This window comes from Suncus etruscus, chromosome 7 (assembly GCF_024139225.1).
Source record: "Suncus etruscus isolate mSunEtr1 chromosome 7, mSunEtr1.pri.cur, whole genome shotgun sequence".
NCBI lineage: Eukaryota > Metazoa > Chordata > Mammalia > Eulipotyphla > Soricidae > Suncus > Suncus etruscus.
The window spans coordinates 121842211-121858730 of record NC_064854.1 but is presented as its reverse complement, the minus strand read 5'-3'; the positions used below and the strand labels follow the sequence as shown (position 1 = coordinate 121858730).

General features: G+C 41.7%; 1 protein-coding gene and 1 non-coding gene across 2 annotated transcripts in view; both read left to right on the top strand.

The window, feature by feature from the left end:
• Window positions 1–16520, top strand: part of PRKAR2A (protein kinase cAMP-dependent type II regulatory subunit alpha) — a 102814-nt gene that overhangs the window by 39612 nt on the left and 46682 nt on the right. The window contains exon 2 of the mRNA XM_049777694.1: window positions 9650–9685. Within this exon, the coding sequence (XP_049633651.1) occupies window positions 9650–9685 (36 nt within the window). The remainder of the gene's footprint in view (window positions 1–9649; window positions 9686–16520) is intronic.
• On the top strand, window positions 5225–5388 carry LOC126014717 (U1 spliceosomal RNA). The gene has a single exon (XR_007497717.1). It is a non-coding gene; the product is annotated as a U1 spliceosomal RNA (small nuclear RNA).

Below are 16520 nucleotides of genomic sequence, written 5' to 3'. Positions count from 1 at the left end.
TACCATTGGGTGTGGCCCTCATTAAAATAAGGTAAAATGTACTGAGATGTTTCAAAAGAACAGTGTACGTGGCTTACATTTGGGAGTCCTTGGGTTTGATTTTCAGGCACTGCTTGACCCCCCAAATATTTCCAGCAGTACCACTGGTTTAGCCCTCCCTCCCCGCAAAAAAAATAGGGAATCCAGTCTGTAAATACTCCATTTAGTTTAGTTCCTTCATACTGTAACCAGTACTTGTGTGTACACAACACTATCCTCCCAAATATTTTTGTTCAGTTCCACCTTGTTTGAGGTGCCCAAAATCTCCCCCACCCCCTTGCTCCTTGTATTCATGGATTGTGTGGAAACAGCTTAGAGAATCTGTTGAACAGGAAGACATATTTTTTCTGTAGAAAAGGACTTCCTTTTTGTTTTTTTGTTTTTGGCTTTTGGGCCACACCAGCGGCGCTCAGGGGTTATACTCCTGGCTCTGTGCTAAGAAATAGCTCCTGGCAGGCAGAGGGGACCATATGGAATGCCGAGATTTGAACAAACGATGGTTCTGCGTCAGCCGCTTACAAGGCAAATGCTCTACTGTTGTGTTATCTCTCTGGCCCCAGAAAAGGACTTATTTTTTTTGTTTGTTTGTTTTTATAAAGGGGGGGTTTCAAAAAAAAGGGTGAATTTACAGGGAACTTAGTTGCTAAGTGATTTTTTTTTTTTCTGAAAAGGGAATTCTTATTTTGTCTTTTTTGTGTGGTAATGTCAGGGACTGAACCCATGGTCTCATATGTGCAAAGCATATACTATAATGCTGAACTACAACTCCAAGAAACTGGAGTTTTTTTTTTTTTTTTTTTTTGGTTTTTGGGCCACACCCTGCAGTGCTCAGGGGTTACTCCTGGCTGTCTGCTCAGAAATAGCTCCCAGCAGGCACGGGGGACCATATGGGACACCGGGATTCGAACCAACCACCTTTGGTCCTGGATTGGCTGCTTGCAAGGCAAACGCCGCTGTGCTATCTCTCCGGGCCCTAATATTTAGTCTTGTCCTTTTTTTTTTTTTTTTTTTTGTGGGTCACACCCGGCAGTGCTCAGGGGGGAAACTGGAGATTTTTAAGTCTATTTGTTTGTTTTACTTGTATCTGTCTTTATAGTTTTGTTTGTTTTTTTTTTTTTTGGTTTTTGGTTTTTGGGCCACACCCGGTGGTGCTCAGGGGTTACTCCTGGCTGTCTGCTCAGAAATAGCTCCTGGCAGGCACGGAGGACCATATGGGACACCGGGATTCAAACCAACCACCTTTAGTCCTGGATCGGCTGCTTGCAAGGCAAGCACCACTGTGCTATCTCTCCGGGCCCTATAGTTTTGTTTTTTTTTAGACGGTTTTCTTTTGTTTTGTTTTGGTTTTGGTTTTCGGGCCACACCCGTGATGTTCAGGGGTTACTCCTGGCTCTGTACTCAGAAATCTCTCCTGGCTCGGGGGACCATATGGGACGCTGGGGGATCGAACCACAGTCCATCCTTGGCTAGCACCGGCAAAGCAGACACCTTATCGATCCATGCCACCACTCCGGCCCCCCTATCTTTATACTTTTGGCTTCATCTTTTATGGTTTAGTTTTAAACATAATGATAATATTTTATAATTATTTAATATTATTCACAAGGTGAATGATTTATGTGTTTTATAATTTTAGCTAATTAGGGAGTGGGCTTTAAATAACAAAATTTGATGAGGCCTAGGTTAAGAACTGGTGTACATTTCAGTCTGTCTGAGTGACAGGCACATGTGTTTCAGAAGAACAAAGGAAACTTTCCCCCTGCTCCACAAACTAGAATATAGCTCTATGAAATTAATTTTGTTAATCAGTATTTTCTATATTGTCTACAACTGAGCTAGGTATCTTCTAGGTACTGTACCTTGTTCAATAATATTTATCTTCACTGGGGTTTGGGTTTTGTTCTTTTGTAGTTTAGGTAATATGGATACAGTAGTATTACATTTATGGGATTTTTTTTGTACTTACTACACTGTACCAAAAGTAACCCCACCAAAGTGCCCAAGACTGTCTTTCCCTTCACTTTCCTCCCCTCCCCCTGTCTCTTTGTTCCCCTTCCCCCTTCCACTTTTTCTTTTCGCTTCCCCTCTCTTATCTTCTCCTCTCCTCCTCTATCCTTCTTTCCTTTTCTTTCCTCTTTTTTCCTTTTTTTTTGGGGGGGGCCACATCCAGTGACACTTAGGGGTTACTCCTGGCTATGTGCTCAGAAATTGCTCCTGGCTTGTATGAGACACTGGGGGATCGAACCGTGGTCCATCCTAGGTTAGCTCGCACAAGGCAAACGCCTTACCGCTTGTGCCACCGCTCTGGCCTCTCTTCTTTACTTTTTTTTTTTTTTTTTTTTTTTTTTGGTGTTTGGGTCACACCCGGCAGTGCTCAGGGCTTACTCCTGGCTCCAGGCTCAGAAATTGCTCCTGGCAGGCACAGAGGACCATATGGGACACCAGGATTCGAACCGATGACCTTCTGCATGAAAGGCAAACGCCTTACTTCCATGCTATCTCTCCGGCCTGTCTTCTTTACTTATTTTTTAAAAAAATATTTGCACTGCTGTTAGACCATTTAGTTGGAGTTTGATTCTCTTTCATTGGGGAACAGGAGAAAGAGACTATTATATGTATTTCATTTAAGTAATATATTGATAACTGAAGTTTTCTTTTGATTTTTTTTACCTGTTTGCTCCTATGACATGATTGACTCATTTTATGCATAAAGATGACTATTCATATTATGATGAATGAGTAGTTTCCTCCTTCTTGGATCTATTTTTGTTTTAGGGGCTGCACATTTGTCGTGCTTTGTGCTTTTTCTTCTCTTTCCTTTTTTCTCCTTCCTTCCTTTTTGGGGGCCACTAAAACAGTGCTCATTGCTTACTCATGGCTCTTTGTTCAGAGATTATTCTGAGAAGTGCCTGAAGGACCATATTTGGAGCTAGGGAACTGAACTGGGGTCAGTCATTTACAAGGCAAACACCTTGTTCCTGTATTATCTCTCCAACTCAAGTTTCATAATCTGAACCATCTTCAATTTTTTTTTTGTTTTTCAATTGGTTTTTTTATTGTGATACCAAGGATGAAATCCAGGCTTCTAATATTTAAGGCAAATGTTCTACCACTGAGCTATAACCCTGGCCATTTTCAACATGTTTCTAACTTATCCTCATATTTTATTTTGTTTGTTTTTGTTTTTATTTTGAGGTCACACAAAGTGCTGCTTAGGGGTTACTCTTGGCTCTGCACTGAGGACTCACTTGGGGGGGGGACCATATGGGATGCTAGGATGGAGCCCAGGTCAGCTGTGTGCAAAGAAAATGCCCCACACACTATATATTGCTCCAGCCCCTTTTTCTTACATTTCTGTTTTGGAGGATGAGAAGGCAGATTGTATGTGTATACATCCTGGGCTACTCCTGGCTAGCACTCAGAAATCACTCCTGGTAGGCTCGGGGGATCATATGGGATGCTGGGGATCAAACTGGGGTCTGTCTCAGGTTGGCAGTGTGCAAGACAAACATCCTACCACTGTACTATCACTCCAGCCCTATAATATACATTTTGTTTAGTTTTTTGTTTTGTTTTGTTTTTGTTTTTTTGGCCACAACTGGTTACCCAGGGGTTACTCCTGGCTATGTGCTCAGAAAATCACTCCTGGCTTGGGTGACCATATGGGACACTGGGGGATTGAACCAGGGTTTGTCCTAGATCAGCCGCGTGCAAGGCGAACGCCCTACCGCTGCACTGCTCCTGCCCCTGTATATATTTTTTTAATTACTGACATGGAGAGTATTATTCTGAATGAAATGAGTCAGAGAGGAGAGAAATACACATAGAGTGATCACACTCTTTTGTGGGATATAAAAAATATCTTTAAGAAAAATAAAAGGGGGGGCTAATAAAAAATAAATAAAAGACATTATTGTAATAATACAGAGACAACAGAGATGAGGGCTGGAAGGAGCATCCCACAATATGAAACTTACCACAAAGAGTGGTGAGTCCAGTTGGAGAAATAACTACAGTGACAACTATCATGACAATGCTAGTGAGTGAAAGAAATAGAATGCCTGACTCGAATATAAACAGAGGGTGGGGGGGGGGAAGTGGAGGGGGACGGGGCATTTGTGGTGGGAATGTTGCACTGGTGGAGGGGGGATTACTTTTTTATAACTGAAATCCAACTGTAGACATTGTAATCATGTTGCCTAAATAAAGATATTTTTAAAAAGTAGTATTGGCGCCTGAGAGATAGCACAGTGATAGGGCTTTTGCCTTGCATGCAGCCGATCCAGGATGGATGGTGGTTTGAATTCCGGCATCCCGTATGGTCCCCGTACCTTCCAGGAGTGATTTCTGAGTGCAGAGCCAGAAGTAACCCCTGAGTGCTGCTGGGTGTGACCCAAAAACAAACAAACAAACAAACAAACAAACAAAAAACCAAAAGAACTGGGTGCTGAAAGGAGATAAAGAGGGAGGCATTATATCCCTTAATAAAAGTATTGCAAAATATAGTGTCTAAAAAGGAAAAAAAAGAAAGGAAGAGAGAAAGAAAGATAAGAAAGGAAAAAAGAAGGAAGTAGGGGCCGGAGAGATTGCATGGAGGTAGGGTGTTTGCCTTGCATGCAGAAGAATGGTGATTTGAATCCCGGCATCCCATATAGTCCCCTGAGCTTGCCAGGAGCGATTTCTTTTTTCTGTTTTTGTTTTTGGGCCACACCCGTTTGACGCTCAGGGGTTACTCCTGGCTAAGCGCTCAGAAATCACCCCTGGCTTGGGGGGACCATATGGGACATCGGGGGATCGAACCATGGTCCGTCCTATGCTAGCGCTTGCAAGACACCTTATCTCTAGCGCCACCTTCCCGGCCCCGCCAGGAGCGATTTCTGAATGTAGAGCCAGGAGCAATCCCTGAGCACTGCTGGGTGTGACCCCCCCCCCAAAAAAAAAAAAAAAAAGGGAAGGAAGGAAAAAAGGGAGAGAGAAAGAGGGAAAGAAAGGAAAACTGATACTTAGCTGGCAGGGACATCTAAAGGGGAAAAAAGAAAGGAAGAGAAAGATAAAAAGAAAGAAGAAAGAGGGAGGGAAGGAAGGAAGGTGAGAAGGGAAGAAAGGAGGGAAGGAGGGAGGAAAGGAGGGAAGAAGGAAGGAAGGAAAGAAGGACAGAAGGAAGATAGGGGAAAGAAAGATAAACACACTTACCTGGCAGGGATGATTCCATGATCAAGAAGGTTGTTTCCCCAGGACAAGGCTCACCTATTGCACTCTGGGTGTGCTGACCCCTGCGATTTCCCCAAATGTGGGAAACTCGACTGCACAATTTGTGGTAGTGGGGGACTGTGTTCACGCTCTCCCTTTAAAAAAAAAAACAACTGGAAACTGAGGACATAGGTGACAGGAAATGTACACTGATGAAGGTATTTTATATTGTATGACTAAAACTCAGTCATGAACAACTTTGCAATTGTCGAAAGAAAAAACCAACTGTATTATGAACAACCTTGTAATCACAGAGTTTTAAAAAAGTATATAAAATTTTTGCTAACTTTACTAAAGAAAAAAATTAAAAATTAGTGGTCCCTTCTCTGTCCTAACTGCACTCCCTCACTATTTGTGGCAAGCTTCCTACCAGAGTCCTACTGGCCCTCATTTCCATTGTCTCTGGATATTATTACCATACTATATTTTATATAGTATTTATTTATTATTTATTTATAATAAATATATATATTTATTCCACAAATGAGTGTGTCCCTCTCCCTCTGACTCATTTTGCTCAGCATATGCTCAGCATAATATTCTCCATATTCATCTACATATAAGCAAATTTCATGATTAAATTTTTCCTAACAGCTGTATAGTATCTCATTATGTAGATGTACCAGTTTCTTTAACCACTTACCTTTTCTCAGGTACTTGGGTTGTTCCCAGATTTTGGCTATTGTGAATAGTGCTGCAATGAACATAGCAATGCAAAGGATTTTACTGCATTACGATTTTGGGCTTCTAATTCTAGGAGTGGTATTGCTGGATCACATGGAAACTCAATTTCTAGTTTTTTGTTTTGTTTTGTTTTGTTTTGTTTCTTTTGAGGAAAGTCTGTAATTTTCAAAAGGGCTGGACCATCAGTCAACATTCTTTCCAGCAGTGAACAAGATTCCCTTTCTCCTACATTCATGCCAGCACTTGTTCTTATTCTTTCTGATGTGTGCCTGTCTCTATGGTGTGAGACATATCTCGTTTCGATTTGCATCTCCCAATGATTAAACAATATGGAGCATTAATTTCATGTGCTTTTGGGCCATCTGTATTTCTTCTTTTAGGAAATGTCTTTTCATTCTTCATCCCACTTTTGGATGGGGTTAGATTTTTTTTTTTTTTTTTTTTTTTTGGTAAGCTCTACCAGGGCCTTATATATCTTAGACTTAACCCCTTCTCAGATGGGTACTGGGTGAATATTTTCTTCCATTCTGTGGAGAATCTTTGTATCTTGGTCACCATTTTCTTTGAAGTGCAGAAGCTTCTTAGTTTAATGTAGTCCTATTTGTTTATCTTTGCTTCCATTTGTTTAGTTAGTGGTGTTTCATCTTTGAAAATGCCTTTAGAGGGACTGGAGCGATAGCATGGAGGTAGGGTGTTTGCCTTGCACGCAGGACAGCGGTTTAAATCCCGGCATCCCATATGGCCCCTCGAGCCTGCCAGGAGTAACCCCTGAGCGCTGCCAGGTGTGACCCCTCCCCCCAGAAAAAAAGAAAGAAAATGCCTTTAGCTTCAATGTCATGGTGTGTTCTGAGTATGTTTTCCTCTATTTACCTTATGATTTCAGGTCTGATATTAAGGACCCATTTTGATTTGCCTTTTGTGCGTAGCCCTTAAGTTAAGTTCCTGAGTTCACTTTTATTTTTGTTTGTTTTTTTTTTGAGCCACACTCGGTAACGCTCAGGGGTTACTCTTGGCTATTCAGTCAGAAACACTCCCAGCTTGGGGGACCATATGGGAATCCAGCAATTGAACCAAGGTTCGTCCTGGGTCAGCCACATGCAAGGCAAACGCTCTACCACTGCACTATCTCTCCGGCCCCTGAGTTCACTTTTTTTTTTTTTTTTTGCATGTAGTTACCCAGTTTTTCCAATACCACTTTTTGTTGAAGAGGCTTTCCTTACTTTGCTTCTTATTTCTTGCTCGTTTATCAAAGATTAATTGTTCATAAAGCTGAGAGTTCCATATGAATTTCAGGAGTGTTTGATCTATTTTTTTGAGAAATGTCATGGATATCCATATAGGGATTGGTTAAGTCTGTATAGTTCTTTGGAAATTATTGCCATTTTAATGATGTTAATTCTCCCAGTTCATGAGCAAGGTGTTTGAATTATAGTGAGAATGAAGCCTCACAAATAATAGTAAAAATTTGGGTAATTGGGGCCAGAGCAGTGGCGCAAGTGCTAAGACATCTGCCTTGTGCGAGCTAGCCCACGACGGACGGCAGTTCGATCCCCTGGCGTTCCATATGGCTCCCAAGCCAGGAATGATTTCTGAGCGAGCACACAGCCAGGAGTAGCCCCTGAGTGTCACCGGCTATGGCTCAAAAACCAAAAAAAAAAAAAAAAAAAAAGGAATTTAGGTAATTATATAACATAAGAAATGCTAAGAGAAAAGTAGTGAAAGATTCATTTAGGAAACTTTACTTTTGACCCAAACACCTGAAAAATGTTTAAAGACAACTATAATACATTTTTCTGATTCGTATACCCACTATGGGCAAGGCAAGCACCTTACCCTTATATTCTATTGAGTGTGAGTAGAACTTAATGGTTATAATGGTTAATTTGTATTTTATTTCATTGTAATTCTTTTTTTTTTTTTTTTTGGTTTTTGGGCCACACTCTCCTGGCTCTACGCTCAGAAATCACTCCTGGCAGGCTCGGGGGACCTTATGGGATGCCGGGATTCGAACCACCGTCCTTCTGCATGAAAGGCAAACGCCTTACCTCCATGCTATCTCTCCGGCCCCTCATTGTAATCTTAATAAATTATTGGATGTCCATACTCACGGTGTTCACAGTCATTCCTATTGAGGTCCTATTGAGGTTGACCTGGTGTTGCTCAAGTGGCCATGTGTGCCAAGGATAGAACCCAGGATTCCACACATAAACATGCATACCAGCTCTTTGAGTCATCACCCTAACTCATTAAATTATTTTATTATTTTGGTTTTGGAACCACATCTGGTGGTGCTCAGGGTTTACTTCTGGCTCTACACTCAGGAATTACTCTTGGCAGTGCTCAGGCGACCATATAGGATGCTGTGGAGTAAACCCAGGTCTGCCATGTGTAAGGCAAATGCCCTACCTGCTGTATTATCATTTTGACCCCTTAAATTCTTTTTTTTTTTTTTTTTTTTTTTTTTTGGGTCACACCCTGCAGCGCTCAGGGGTTTCTCCTGGCTCTGTGCTTAGAAATTGCCCCTGGCTGGCACCAAATGGGATGCTGGGATTCGAATCACCGTCCTTCTGCATGAAAGGCAAACACCTTACCTCCATGTTATCTCTCTGGCCCCTTAAATTATTTTTCAGTGAAATATATTTGTCCTCAGGGGTCTCAAATTCAATTTACCTGCAGGCTGCAGGAGGCAAAATCGGGGCGATCCTTGAGTGCAAAGTCAGTAGTAAGCCTTGAACATTGGGGGGTGTGACCCAAACAACTAAAACAAAACAAGAAAAAGATTCGTCTAGGGCAGGGCCACAAAATGTTGTACGGAGGGCTGTTTGCGGCCCGTGGGCCGCAAGTTTGAGACCCCTGGTAGGGGCAGTGTTGGAACCAAACCAGGGTTTATATATGGAGATACTTGTTTTATCACTGAATCACATCCCTGATCCCTAATGAAATTTGAAAGCTATTATCTAGTTATGATTGGGGAATTACACTTAAAGAACATTTATTTTATACTATAAAATACTAATGAAGATGGAACACTTTTTATTCTTTAGATAAGATAAAAATTAGATGGACCATGGGTGTAATCAGAAATTTGAATTGTCATCTTAGGGCCAGGGAGATAGCTCAAAGGGCTAAAGTGTGTGCTTTGCAGGTATAACCCCAAACTTAATCCTGGGTACCTGGGTACCACTAGGAGCACTTACCCTGAGAACCACAGGGTATGGATCCCAAACAAAAGAACAAAAATACAAACACAAAAATGCCACCTCTGGGCTCGGAGAGATAGCACTGCGGCGTTTGCCTTGCAAGCAGCTGATCCAGGACCAAAGGTGGTTGGTTCGAATCCCGGTGTCCCATATGGTCCCCCGTGCCTGCCAGGAGCTATTTCTGAGCTGACAGCTAGGAGTAACCCCTGAGCACCGCTGGGTGTGACCCAAAAACAAACAAACAAAAAGGCCACCTCTGTATATTGAAGTTATAACGTGTTTCTTTTCAGAGATACATTATTCTCTAGTTTGACTTTACAGTGATCACATTGATTATGAAAGAGTAAGAGATGACCTACAACTTGTTATTAAAGATCTTAGTTCGTATTATCAAAGCTAGTTATATAAAGCATTGATAAAAATGGGGGTCATATGATAATAATGACTAATACTGCTTCTTGTTTTTTTTTTTTCAGTTCCAATTCCGAGCCGATTTGATAGGCGGGTATCAGGTATGTGTCTCTTTTATAATACACTGCTAAAGTGCTATTTTAAGTTAGGATTAAAAGTAAGCTGATTTTTCACATTAAAAATGAACTTACTATTACATAATATTATAAAAATTTAACTTGTTTCAAATATGTATTTTCTTTTAATAGAATATTTATTTATTTTGGGAGTTTGGGATCACACTAGTGATGTTTTTAGGGGCTATTCCTGTCTCTGTTCAGGAGTGACCCTTGACAGTGCTCTGGGACACCATATGCATACCAGGGACATGACATATATACATATTTTATGTAATTATATAAAATTAATTATGTAGCTGTAACTTGTTTTGCTTTTTTTTTTTTTTTTTTTTTTTTTTGTTTTTGGTTTGTTTTTTTGGGGCCACACCTGTTTGATGCTCGGGGGTAACTCCTGGCTAAGTGCTCAGAAATTGCCCCTTGCTTGGGGGGACCATATGGGAAGCTGCAGTCACGATCTTTCCTTGGCTAGCGCTTGCAAGGCAGACACCTTACCTCTAGCACCCCCTCACCGGCCCCTGTGACTTGTTTTATATCCTTTTTTATGCTTAGAGCTTTAGAGCTTCTAAAAACTACTTTTCAGTTTCCCTATTTTTGATAATGTAGATAATACGGACACTAACTTTTTTGTTGTTGTTGTTGTTGTTTTTGGGCCACACCTGTTTGCTGCTGAGGGGTTACTCCTGGCTAAGAGCTCAGAAATTGCCCCTGGCTTGGGGAGGCCATATGGGACGCTGGGGGATCAAACCGCGGTTCTTCCTTGGCTAGCTCTTGCAAGGCAGACACCTTACCTCTAGCGCCACCTCGCCGGCCCCACATTAACATTTTTTTGTTTTTGTTTTTTGTTTTTGGGCCACACCCGGCGGTGCTCAGGGGTTACTCATGGCTGTCCGCTCAGAAATAGCTCCTGGCAGGCACGGGGGACCATATGGGACACCGGGATTTGAACCAACCACGTTTGATCCTGGATCGGCTGCTTGCAAGGCAAATGCCGCTGTGCTATCTCTCTGGGGCCCCCACATTAACTTTTTGTATACTTTTTGGAGCCTTTAAAATTATTTCTTCAGGGGCCGGAGTGGTGGCACAAGCGGTAGGGCGTTTGCCTTGCACGTGCTAACCTAGGACAGACTGTGGTTCGATCTCCTGGCATCCCATATGGTCTCCAAGCCAGGAGCAATTTCTGAGTCCATAGCCAGGAGTAACCCCAGAACATCACCAAGTGTGGCCCATAAAGCAAAAAATAAAGTAAAATAAAATAATTTCATCAGGGGGCCAGAGCGATGTACAGTGGGTAGGCATTTGCTTTGAACACAGCTCACCCAGGATCAGTCATCATTCCATATGGCCCCATGAGGGACTGCCAGGAATAGGTAATTCCTGAGTGTCAAGCCAGGAGTAACACGTGAACGCCACCGGGCGTGGCCACCAAAGCAAAACGTAAAATTATTTTCTCAGTTAACTATGTTAACAGTGGCATTTTCTTGCAAAGGACTGAGCACTACCCTTGTTTCTTTTTTGTTTTTGTTTTTGTTTTTTACTTTTTAAAGACATAAAATAGGCTCAAGGAAGAAATACACTATTTTTCTGTTGCCATCTTACTATTGTAAATCTGCTTACTCCTTTAATTTAGAATGCAGAATTGTACCTCAGTGTTTTTATTTAGTATTTCTTTGATTGTTAACAAAAATGAACATGTTTAGATGAAGGAAATATTTTCTTTTCTTTTTTTTATAATTATCTTTATTTAAACACCGTGATTACAAATATGATTATAGTTGTATGATTACAGTCATATAAAGAACACCCCCCTTCACCAGTGCAACATTCCCACCACCAATTTCCCAGATCTCCCTACTCCCTACCCCCCCCCCGAAATATTTTATTTTTATGGATTAAATTAGCTTGGTAATATTTTTCCTCTTATATAGCCTAATTTTTTATTTTTTGGCCATACTCAGTAATGCTCAGAGTTACTTCTGACTCTACACAGAGAAATTATTCCTGATGGTTCTTGGAGACTATGTGATGCTTGGGCTCAAACCCAGGTTATCCACATACGAGGCAAATAACCTACATGCTGTACTACTGCTCCAGCCCGTACTTTTCTTTTTTGGCTTACTTGGTTAAACCATGTATCCACAAATTGCACCACTATTAAACATGCTTGATTAAGAAAATACACCGCCCTGTTAATGTTAAACATGTTTATTAGCATTAATTAAATCCTTAATGCCACCAAGCATGTATGCAAACACTAAAACTAATAGAGTGCCAACCTTGGTGAGCTATGCAGCCAAGTGTGCAAACTACAATCAGGTATGTGTGAAACTCTACACAACAGCAGCAACACCACCAAAAAATGGTATTGGAAAAAGAATAAATAAGTACTACTCATTGGTCTATATTCTTTCACAGTATTTTTTAACAGAAGAATGAGCTGTATTTAACTTTAAAAAGGGAGAAGGTGTTTCCTCACAAGTGATACAGTAATGAGGATACACAATTAAATCCAGTAAGCATGACTGAAGATTTGCACTGTTTGTTGTCATCACAATGGAGGCATAAAAAGTGGTGTAATTTATGTTGATATATTTAGTCTAGTCCATTAGGCAAGATGGTACAAGAAGTCATTTGTGTGGTTTTTTTTTTTTTTTTGGTGGTTTTTTTGGGTCACACCCGGCAGTGCTCAGGGGGTCACTCCTGGCTCCATGCTCAGAAATTGCTCCTGGCAGGCACGAGGGACCATATGGGACGCCGGGATTCGAACCAATGACCTTCTGCATGAAAGGCAAATGCCTTACCTCCATGCTATCTCTCTGGCCCCCAAATTATATAAATATTTTTATCTATAGCTATTGTTAGCTGAAATTATTAAACATTGCTTCGGATATTTTAGAAATCTAGACTGACCCAAAGTAGATTTTGTCCCCCTCAAATTTCTAACTCCAGTGGAATTATATTTGGAATTAAAATCTTTAATTCCAAAGGCCTAATTATTTTCTAACTTTGTTTTTATTTTATTTTTTTGTTTTTTTGGGTCACACCCAGCAGAGCTCAGGAGTTACTCCTGGCACTAGGCTTAGAAATCGCTCCTGGCAGGCTCAGGGGACCATATAGGATGCCGGGATTTCAACCACCCACCTTCTGCATGAAAGGCAAAACAATTTACCTCCATGCTATCTCTCTGGTCCCTTGTTTTTGGATTATATCCAGAAAATCTCAGGGCATATTCCTGAGGCCCATACACCTCAGGGCTTATTTGGGGCAGTTGGGCCACACCCAGTGGCCCTCGGGTTACTCCTGGCTCTGCTCTCAGAAATTGCACCTGGCAGGCTCGAGGGATGCTGGGGATGGAACCTGGGTTTGTCCGGGATAGGCTACACGTAAGGCACCCTATCACTGTGCTATCTCTCTGGCCTCCTTATTCCTGTTTCTAAATTCAGGATTAACTCTTGGTGTTTGGGAGGAGGACCATCTGAGATATAGGGGATCAAAACTCAGGTTGACTGCATACAAGGCAAGCAATCTAACAAGTACTATTCTTGCCAACCCCAGAAACAGAACCTAATAGTAGTAGTAGTAGTAGTAGTAGTAGTAGTAGTAGTAGTAGTAGTAGTAGTAGTAGTAGTAGTAGTAGTAGTAATAATAATAATTAAGATTAAATGAGGTCATGAGAGTGGAAACCTAATTCAGTACTGGTGTCTTTATAAGCAGAGGAACTATACAGAAGGCAACGAAATCATAGGTGAATCCTAAGAGAAGAGGCTGCAGGAGTAACAAAGTTGCCAATACCTAGCTTTTGGACTTTAGTCCAAGAACTGTGGGAAAATAAATTTGCCTTTGAAGCTAGCAGTCTGTTACTTTATTACTGCAGTTAAAGCTAATAAACCCAGCTCTATAGTCCCCGAGTCTGAAGGGCATCACAAGCACTCAGATCTGTGAACAAGAGCCAGGCTCTTTATTTATAGAAATTAAATGGTGTTCTCTCATAAACACATTTGAATGATTCACATTTCTGGGTAATGGAAGCACCAATTAAATTTGGTAGAAGAAATTGTGCTGAATAATCTATTGTCACCTTGTATTTTCATATTACTAACGCGTGACATCTGGTGGAGAACTCTGGCAAAACAATGTCCTTAACCAGGCTGAACTTTTGCAGTATCTATTTGGTGGAGAAAGTTGGTGTGTTAAGCCAAATCTTAAGTGCTGCTCAGGTGTGATGCATGGCTGCACTTAGGGACGACATGCAGAGCCAAGGCTCTAACCAGGGTTGGCCATATGCAAGGCAAGTACTGTATCCCTTCTTCTATACATCTCTCAACCCTCAGTGTTATTTTGGTGTTTTGCTTTGTATAGGGGCCATACATAGCAGTGTGTAGAGCTTCGCCCTGTGCTCAGAGATCAATTCTGGCAGAGCTCAGGGTATGTGGTGTAGTCAGTCACTTGTAAGGCTAGTGCCTTTTCCTCTACCAGTGATGGCTAACCTTTTGGAGCCCGAGTGCCCAAACTGCCGCACAAAACCAAAGAATTTCTTCACAGTGCCAAGCACGTCAATTAAACATTAATTAACAAGATTTTAGTATCTAAAAAGTCTTTATAAATATTTATATATTTATTAATTGAGGACCTTCTCACATGCTAGCTGCAAGGCCTTCATGTGCCACTGCTGGCTCGAGTGCCATAGGTTCGCCATTCCAGCTCTATACTAGCTCTGCTCCCTCATAGTCATGTTTGTGTGTGTGTGTGTGTATATGCACATAAGTCTGTCTCTAGGCTTAGGAATTACTTCTGGAGGGCTTGAAGACCATATAGGTTACGAAGGATTGAATCCAGGCTACTGCATTAAGGCAAACACCATACTCTCTGTACTGTCACTCTGGTCCCTTATTGTCATTTTTTTTTCAGGCCACACCCGTTTGATGCTCAGGGGTTACTCCTGGCTAAGCGCTCAGAAATTGCCCCTGGCTTGGGGAGACTATATGGGACGCCAGGGGATCGAACCGTGGTCCTTCCTTGGCTAGCGCTTGCAAGGCAGACACCTTACCTCTAGCGCCACCTCACCGGCCCCCCTTATTGTCATTCTTGAGGCTGTATCGCAATCATAGATTCGGCCTTACCTAGGTTATTATTTTTGCTGAGATGAGCTCTCTGTTGTAAGAACCATAAAATATAAAAATTCAGCAATCAGGTAATTTTAAGTGTATTTTTTTTTTTTTTTTTTTTTGGTTTTTGGGCCACACCCGGTAACGCTCAGGGGTTACTCCTGGCTATGCGCTCAGAAGTCGCTCCTGGCTTGGGGGACCATATGGGACGCCGGGGGATCGAACCGCGGTCCGTCTCCTAGGCTAGCGCAGGTAAGGCAGGCACCTTACCTCCAGCGCCACCGCCCGGCCCCCTTTTTAAGTGTATTTTATATAGGAAATGAGAAAAGCAGTTTGAAATTTGGATGAGAAGTTAGATTTATTTAAACAGAAGAAAGGGGTATAGGGATGTGAGTTCAGAGATGGGCTGGATAGGTAGTACAGGAATTTAGGCATTTGTCTTGTACATGGCCAACACTACTTTGATCACCTGCAACACATATGACTCCCTGAGCACTTTCAGGATTAATTCCTAAATTCAAAATTTAGCAGTAAGGGGCCGGAGAGATACCACAGCAGTAGGGCGTTTGCCTTGCACTCGACCCACCCTGGACAGACCCAGGTTTGATCCCCAGCATTCCTGTGCCTGCCAGGAGCAGTTTCTGAGCACAAAGCCAGGAGTAATCAATCCGTGAGCACCACTGGGTGTGGCCCCAGAAAAAAAATGAACAAAATTAGCCAGTAAGCCCAGAGAACCAACCAGGTATGGCCAAAACTAAAACAATAATTAGAAAGAAAAAAATTCAAAATCCAGTTTTGAAAATATATGTTACAGAGTTAATCATAGTAGAATTAATGAAAACATCTACTGTTATTTAAACCATAGATGTCTGAACCTAATGATTGGAGACTAAGAATAAAACCTCAGTTACATTAGTGCTCTGTTTATATTTTCAAAGCCAGAGAATAAGTGAACCTAGGAACAGGCTGGCTAAAGCTTAAATGTCACAAGTAGGATCACGTCAGTCCCATTAAGCATGTGATCTTTTTAGACTTATTCATTGCTGGTACTGAAGATCAAACCTAGGACTTCGTAATTTGCAAAGCAAATGCTCTACCACCTAGTCGCATGGGCATTTCACTCTGCCTCTGAGCAACATTTCTTTTCATCTCATAATGAAGACTTATCTTTTTTTTATACTTTCTCGTGTGAAGATTTTCATACATATACAAAGATAAAGAGCATCATAATCCCCATATACCCATTTATATTCAAAACAAGGGGGTTAGAGGCTGGAGAGATGGTAATATAAAGGGTTAAGGTGCTTTCTTTGCATGTGACTGACCCCAAATCAGTCCCTGGCACACTTAGTCCTCTGAGCACTGCTTCAAGGTGGTCCCCTAACTTCACACCCCACTATCCCATCCCACCCCACCAACCTGCATGAGGATTTTTTGTTTGTTTTTGGGGTACACCTGGTGATGCTCAGGAGTAACTCCGGGCTATGCACTCAGAAACCGCTCTTTGCTTGGGGGATCATATGGGATGCTGGGATCGAACTGAGGTCCATCCTGGATCAGCCACGTGCAAGACAAATGCCGTACCGCTGCGCTATTGCTCCGGTCCCCTACATGAGGAATTTTGTCTCAGAGAGAGAGAGAGTTTCACAAGGCTGAAGTATAAATTTATTTTGTTTTGTTTTGTTGTGGGGCCACATTTGTCAATATTCAGGAAT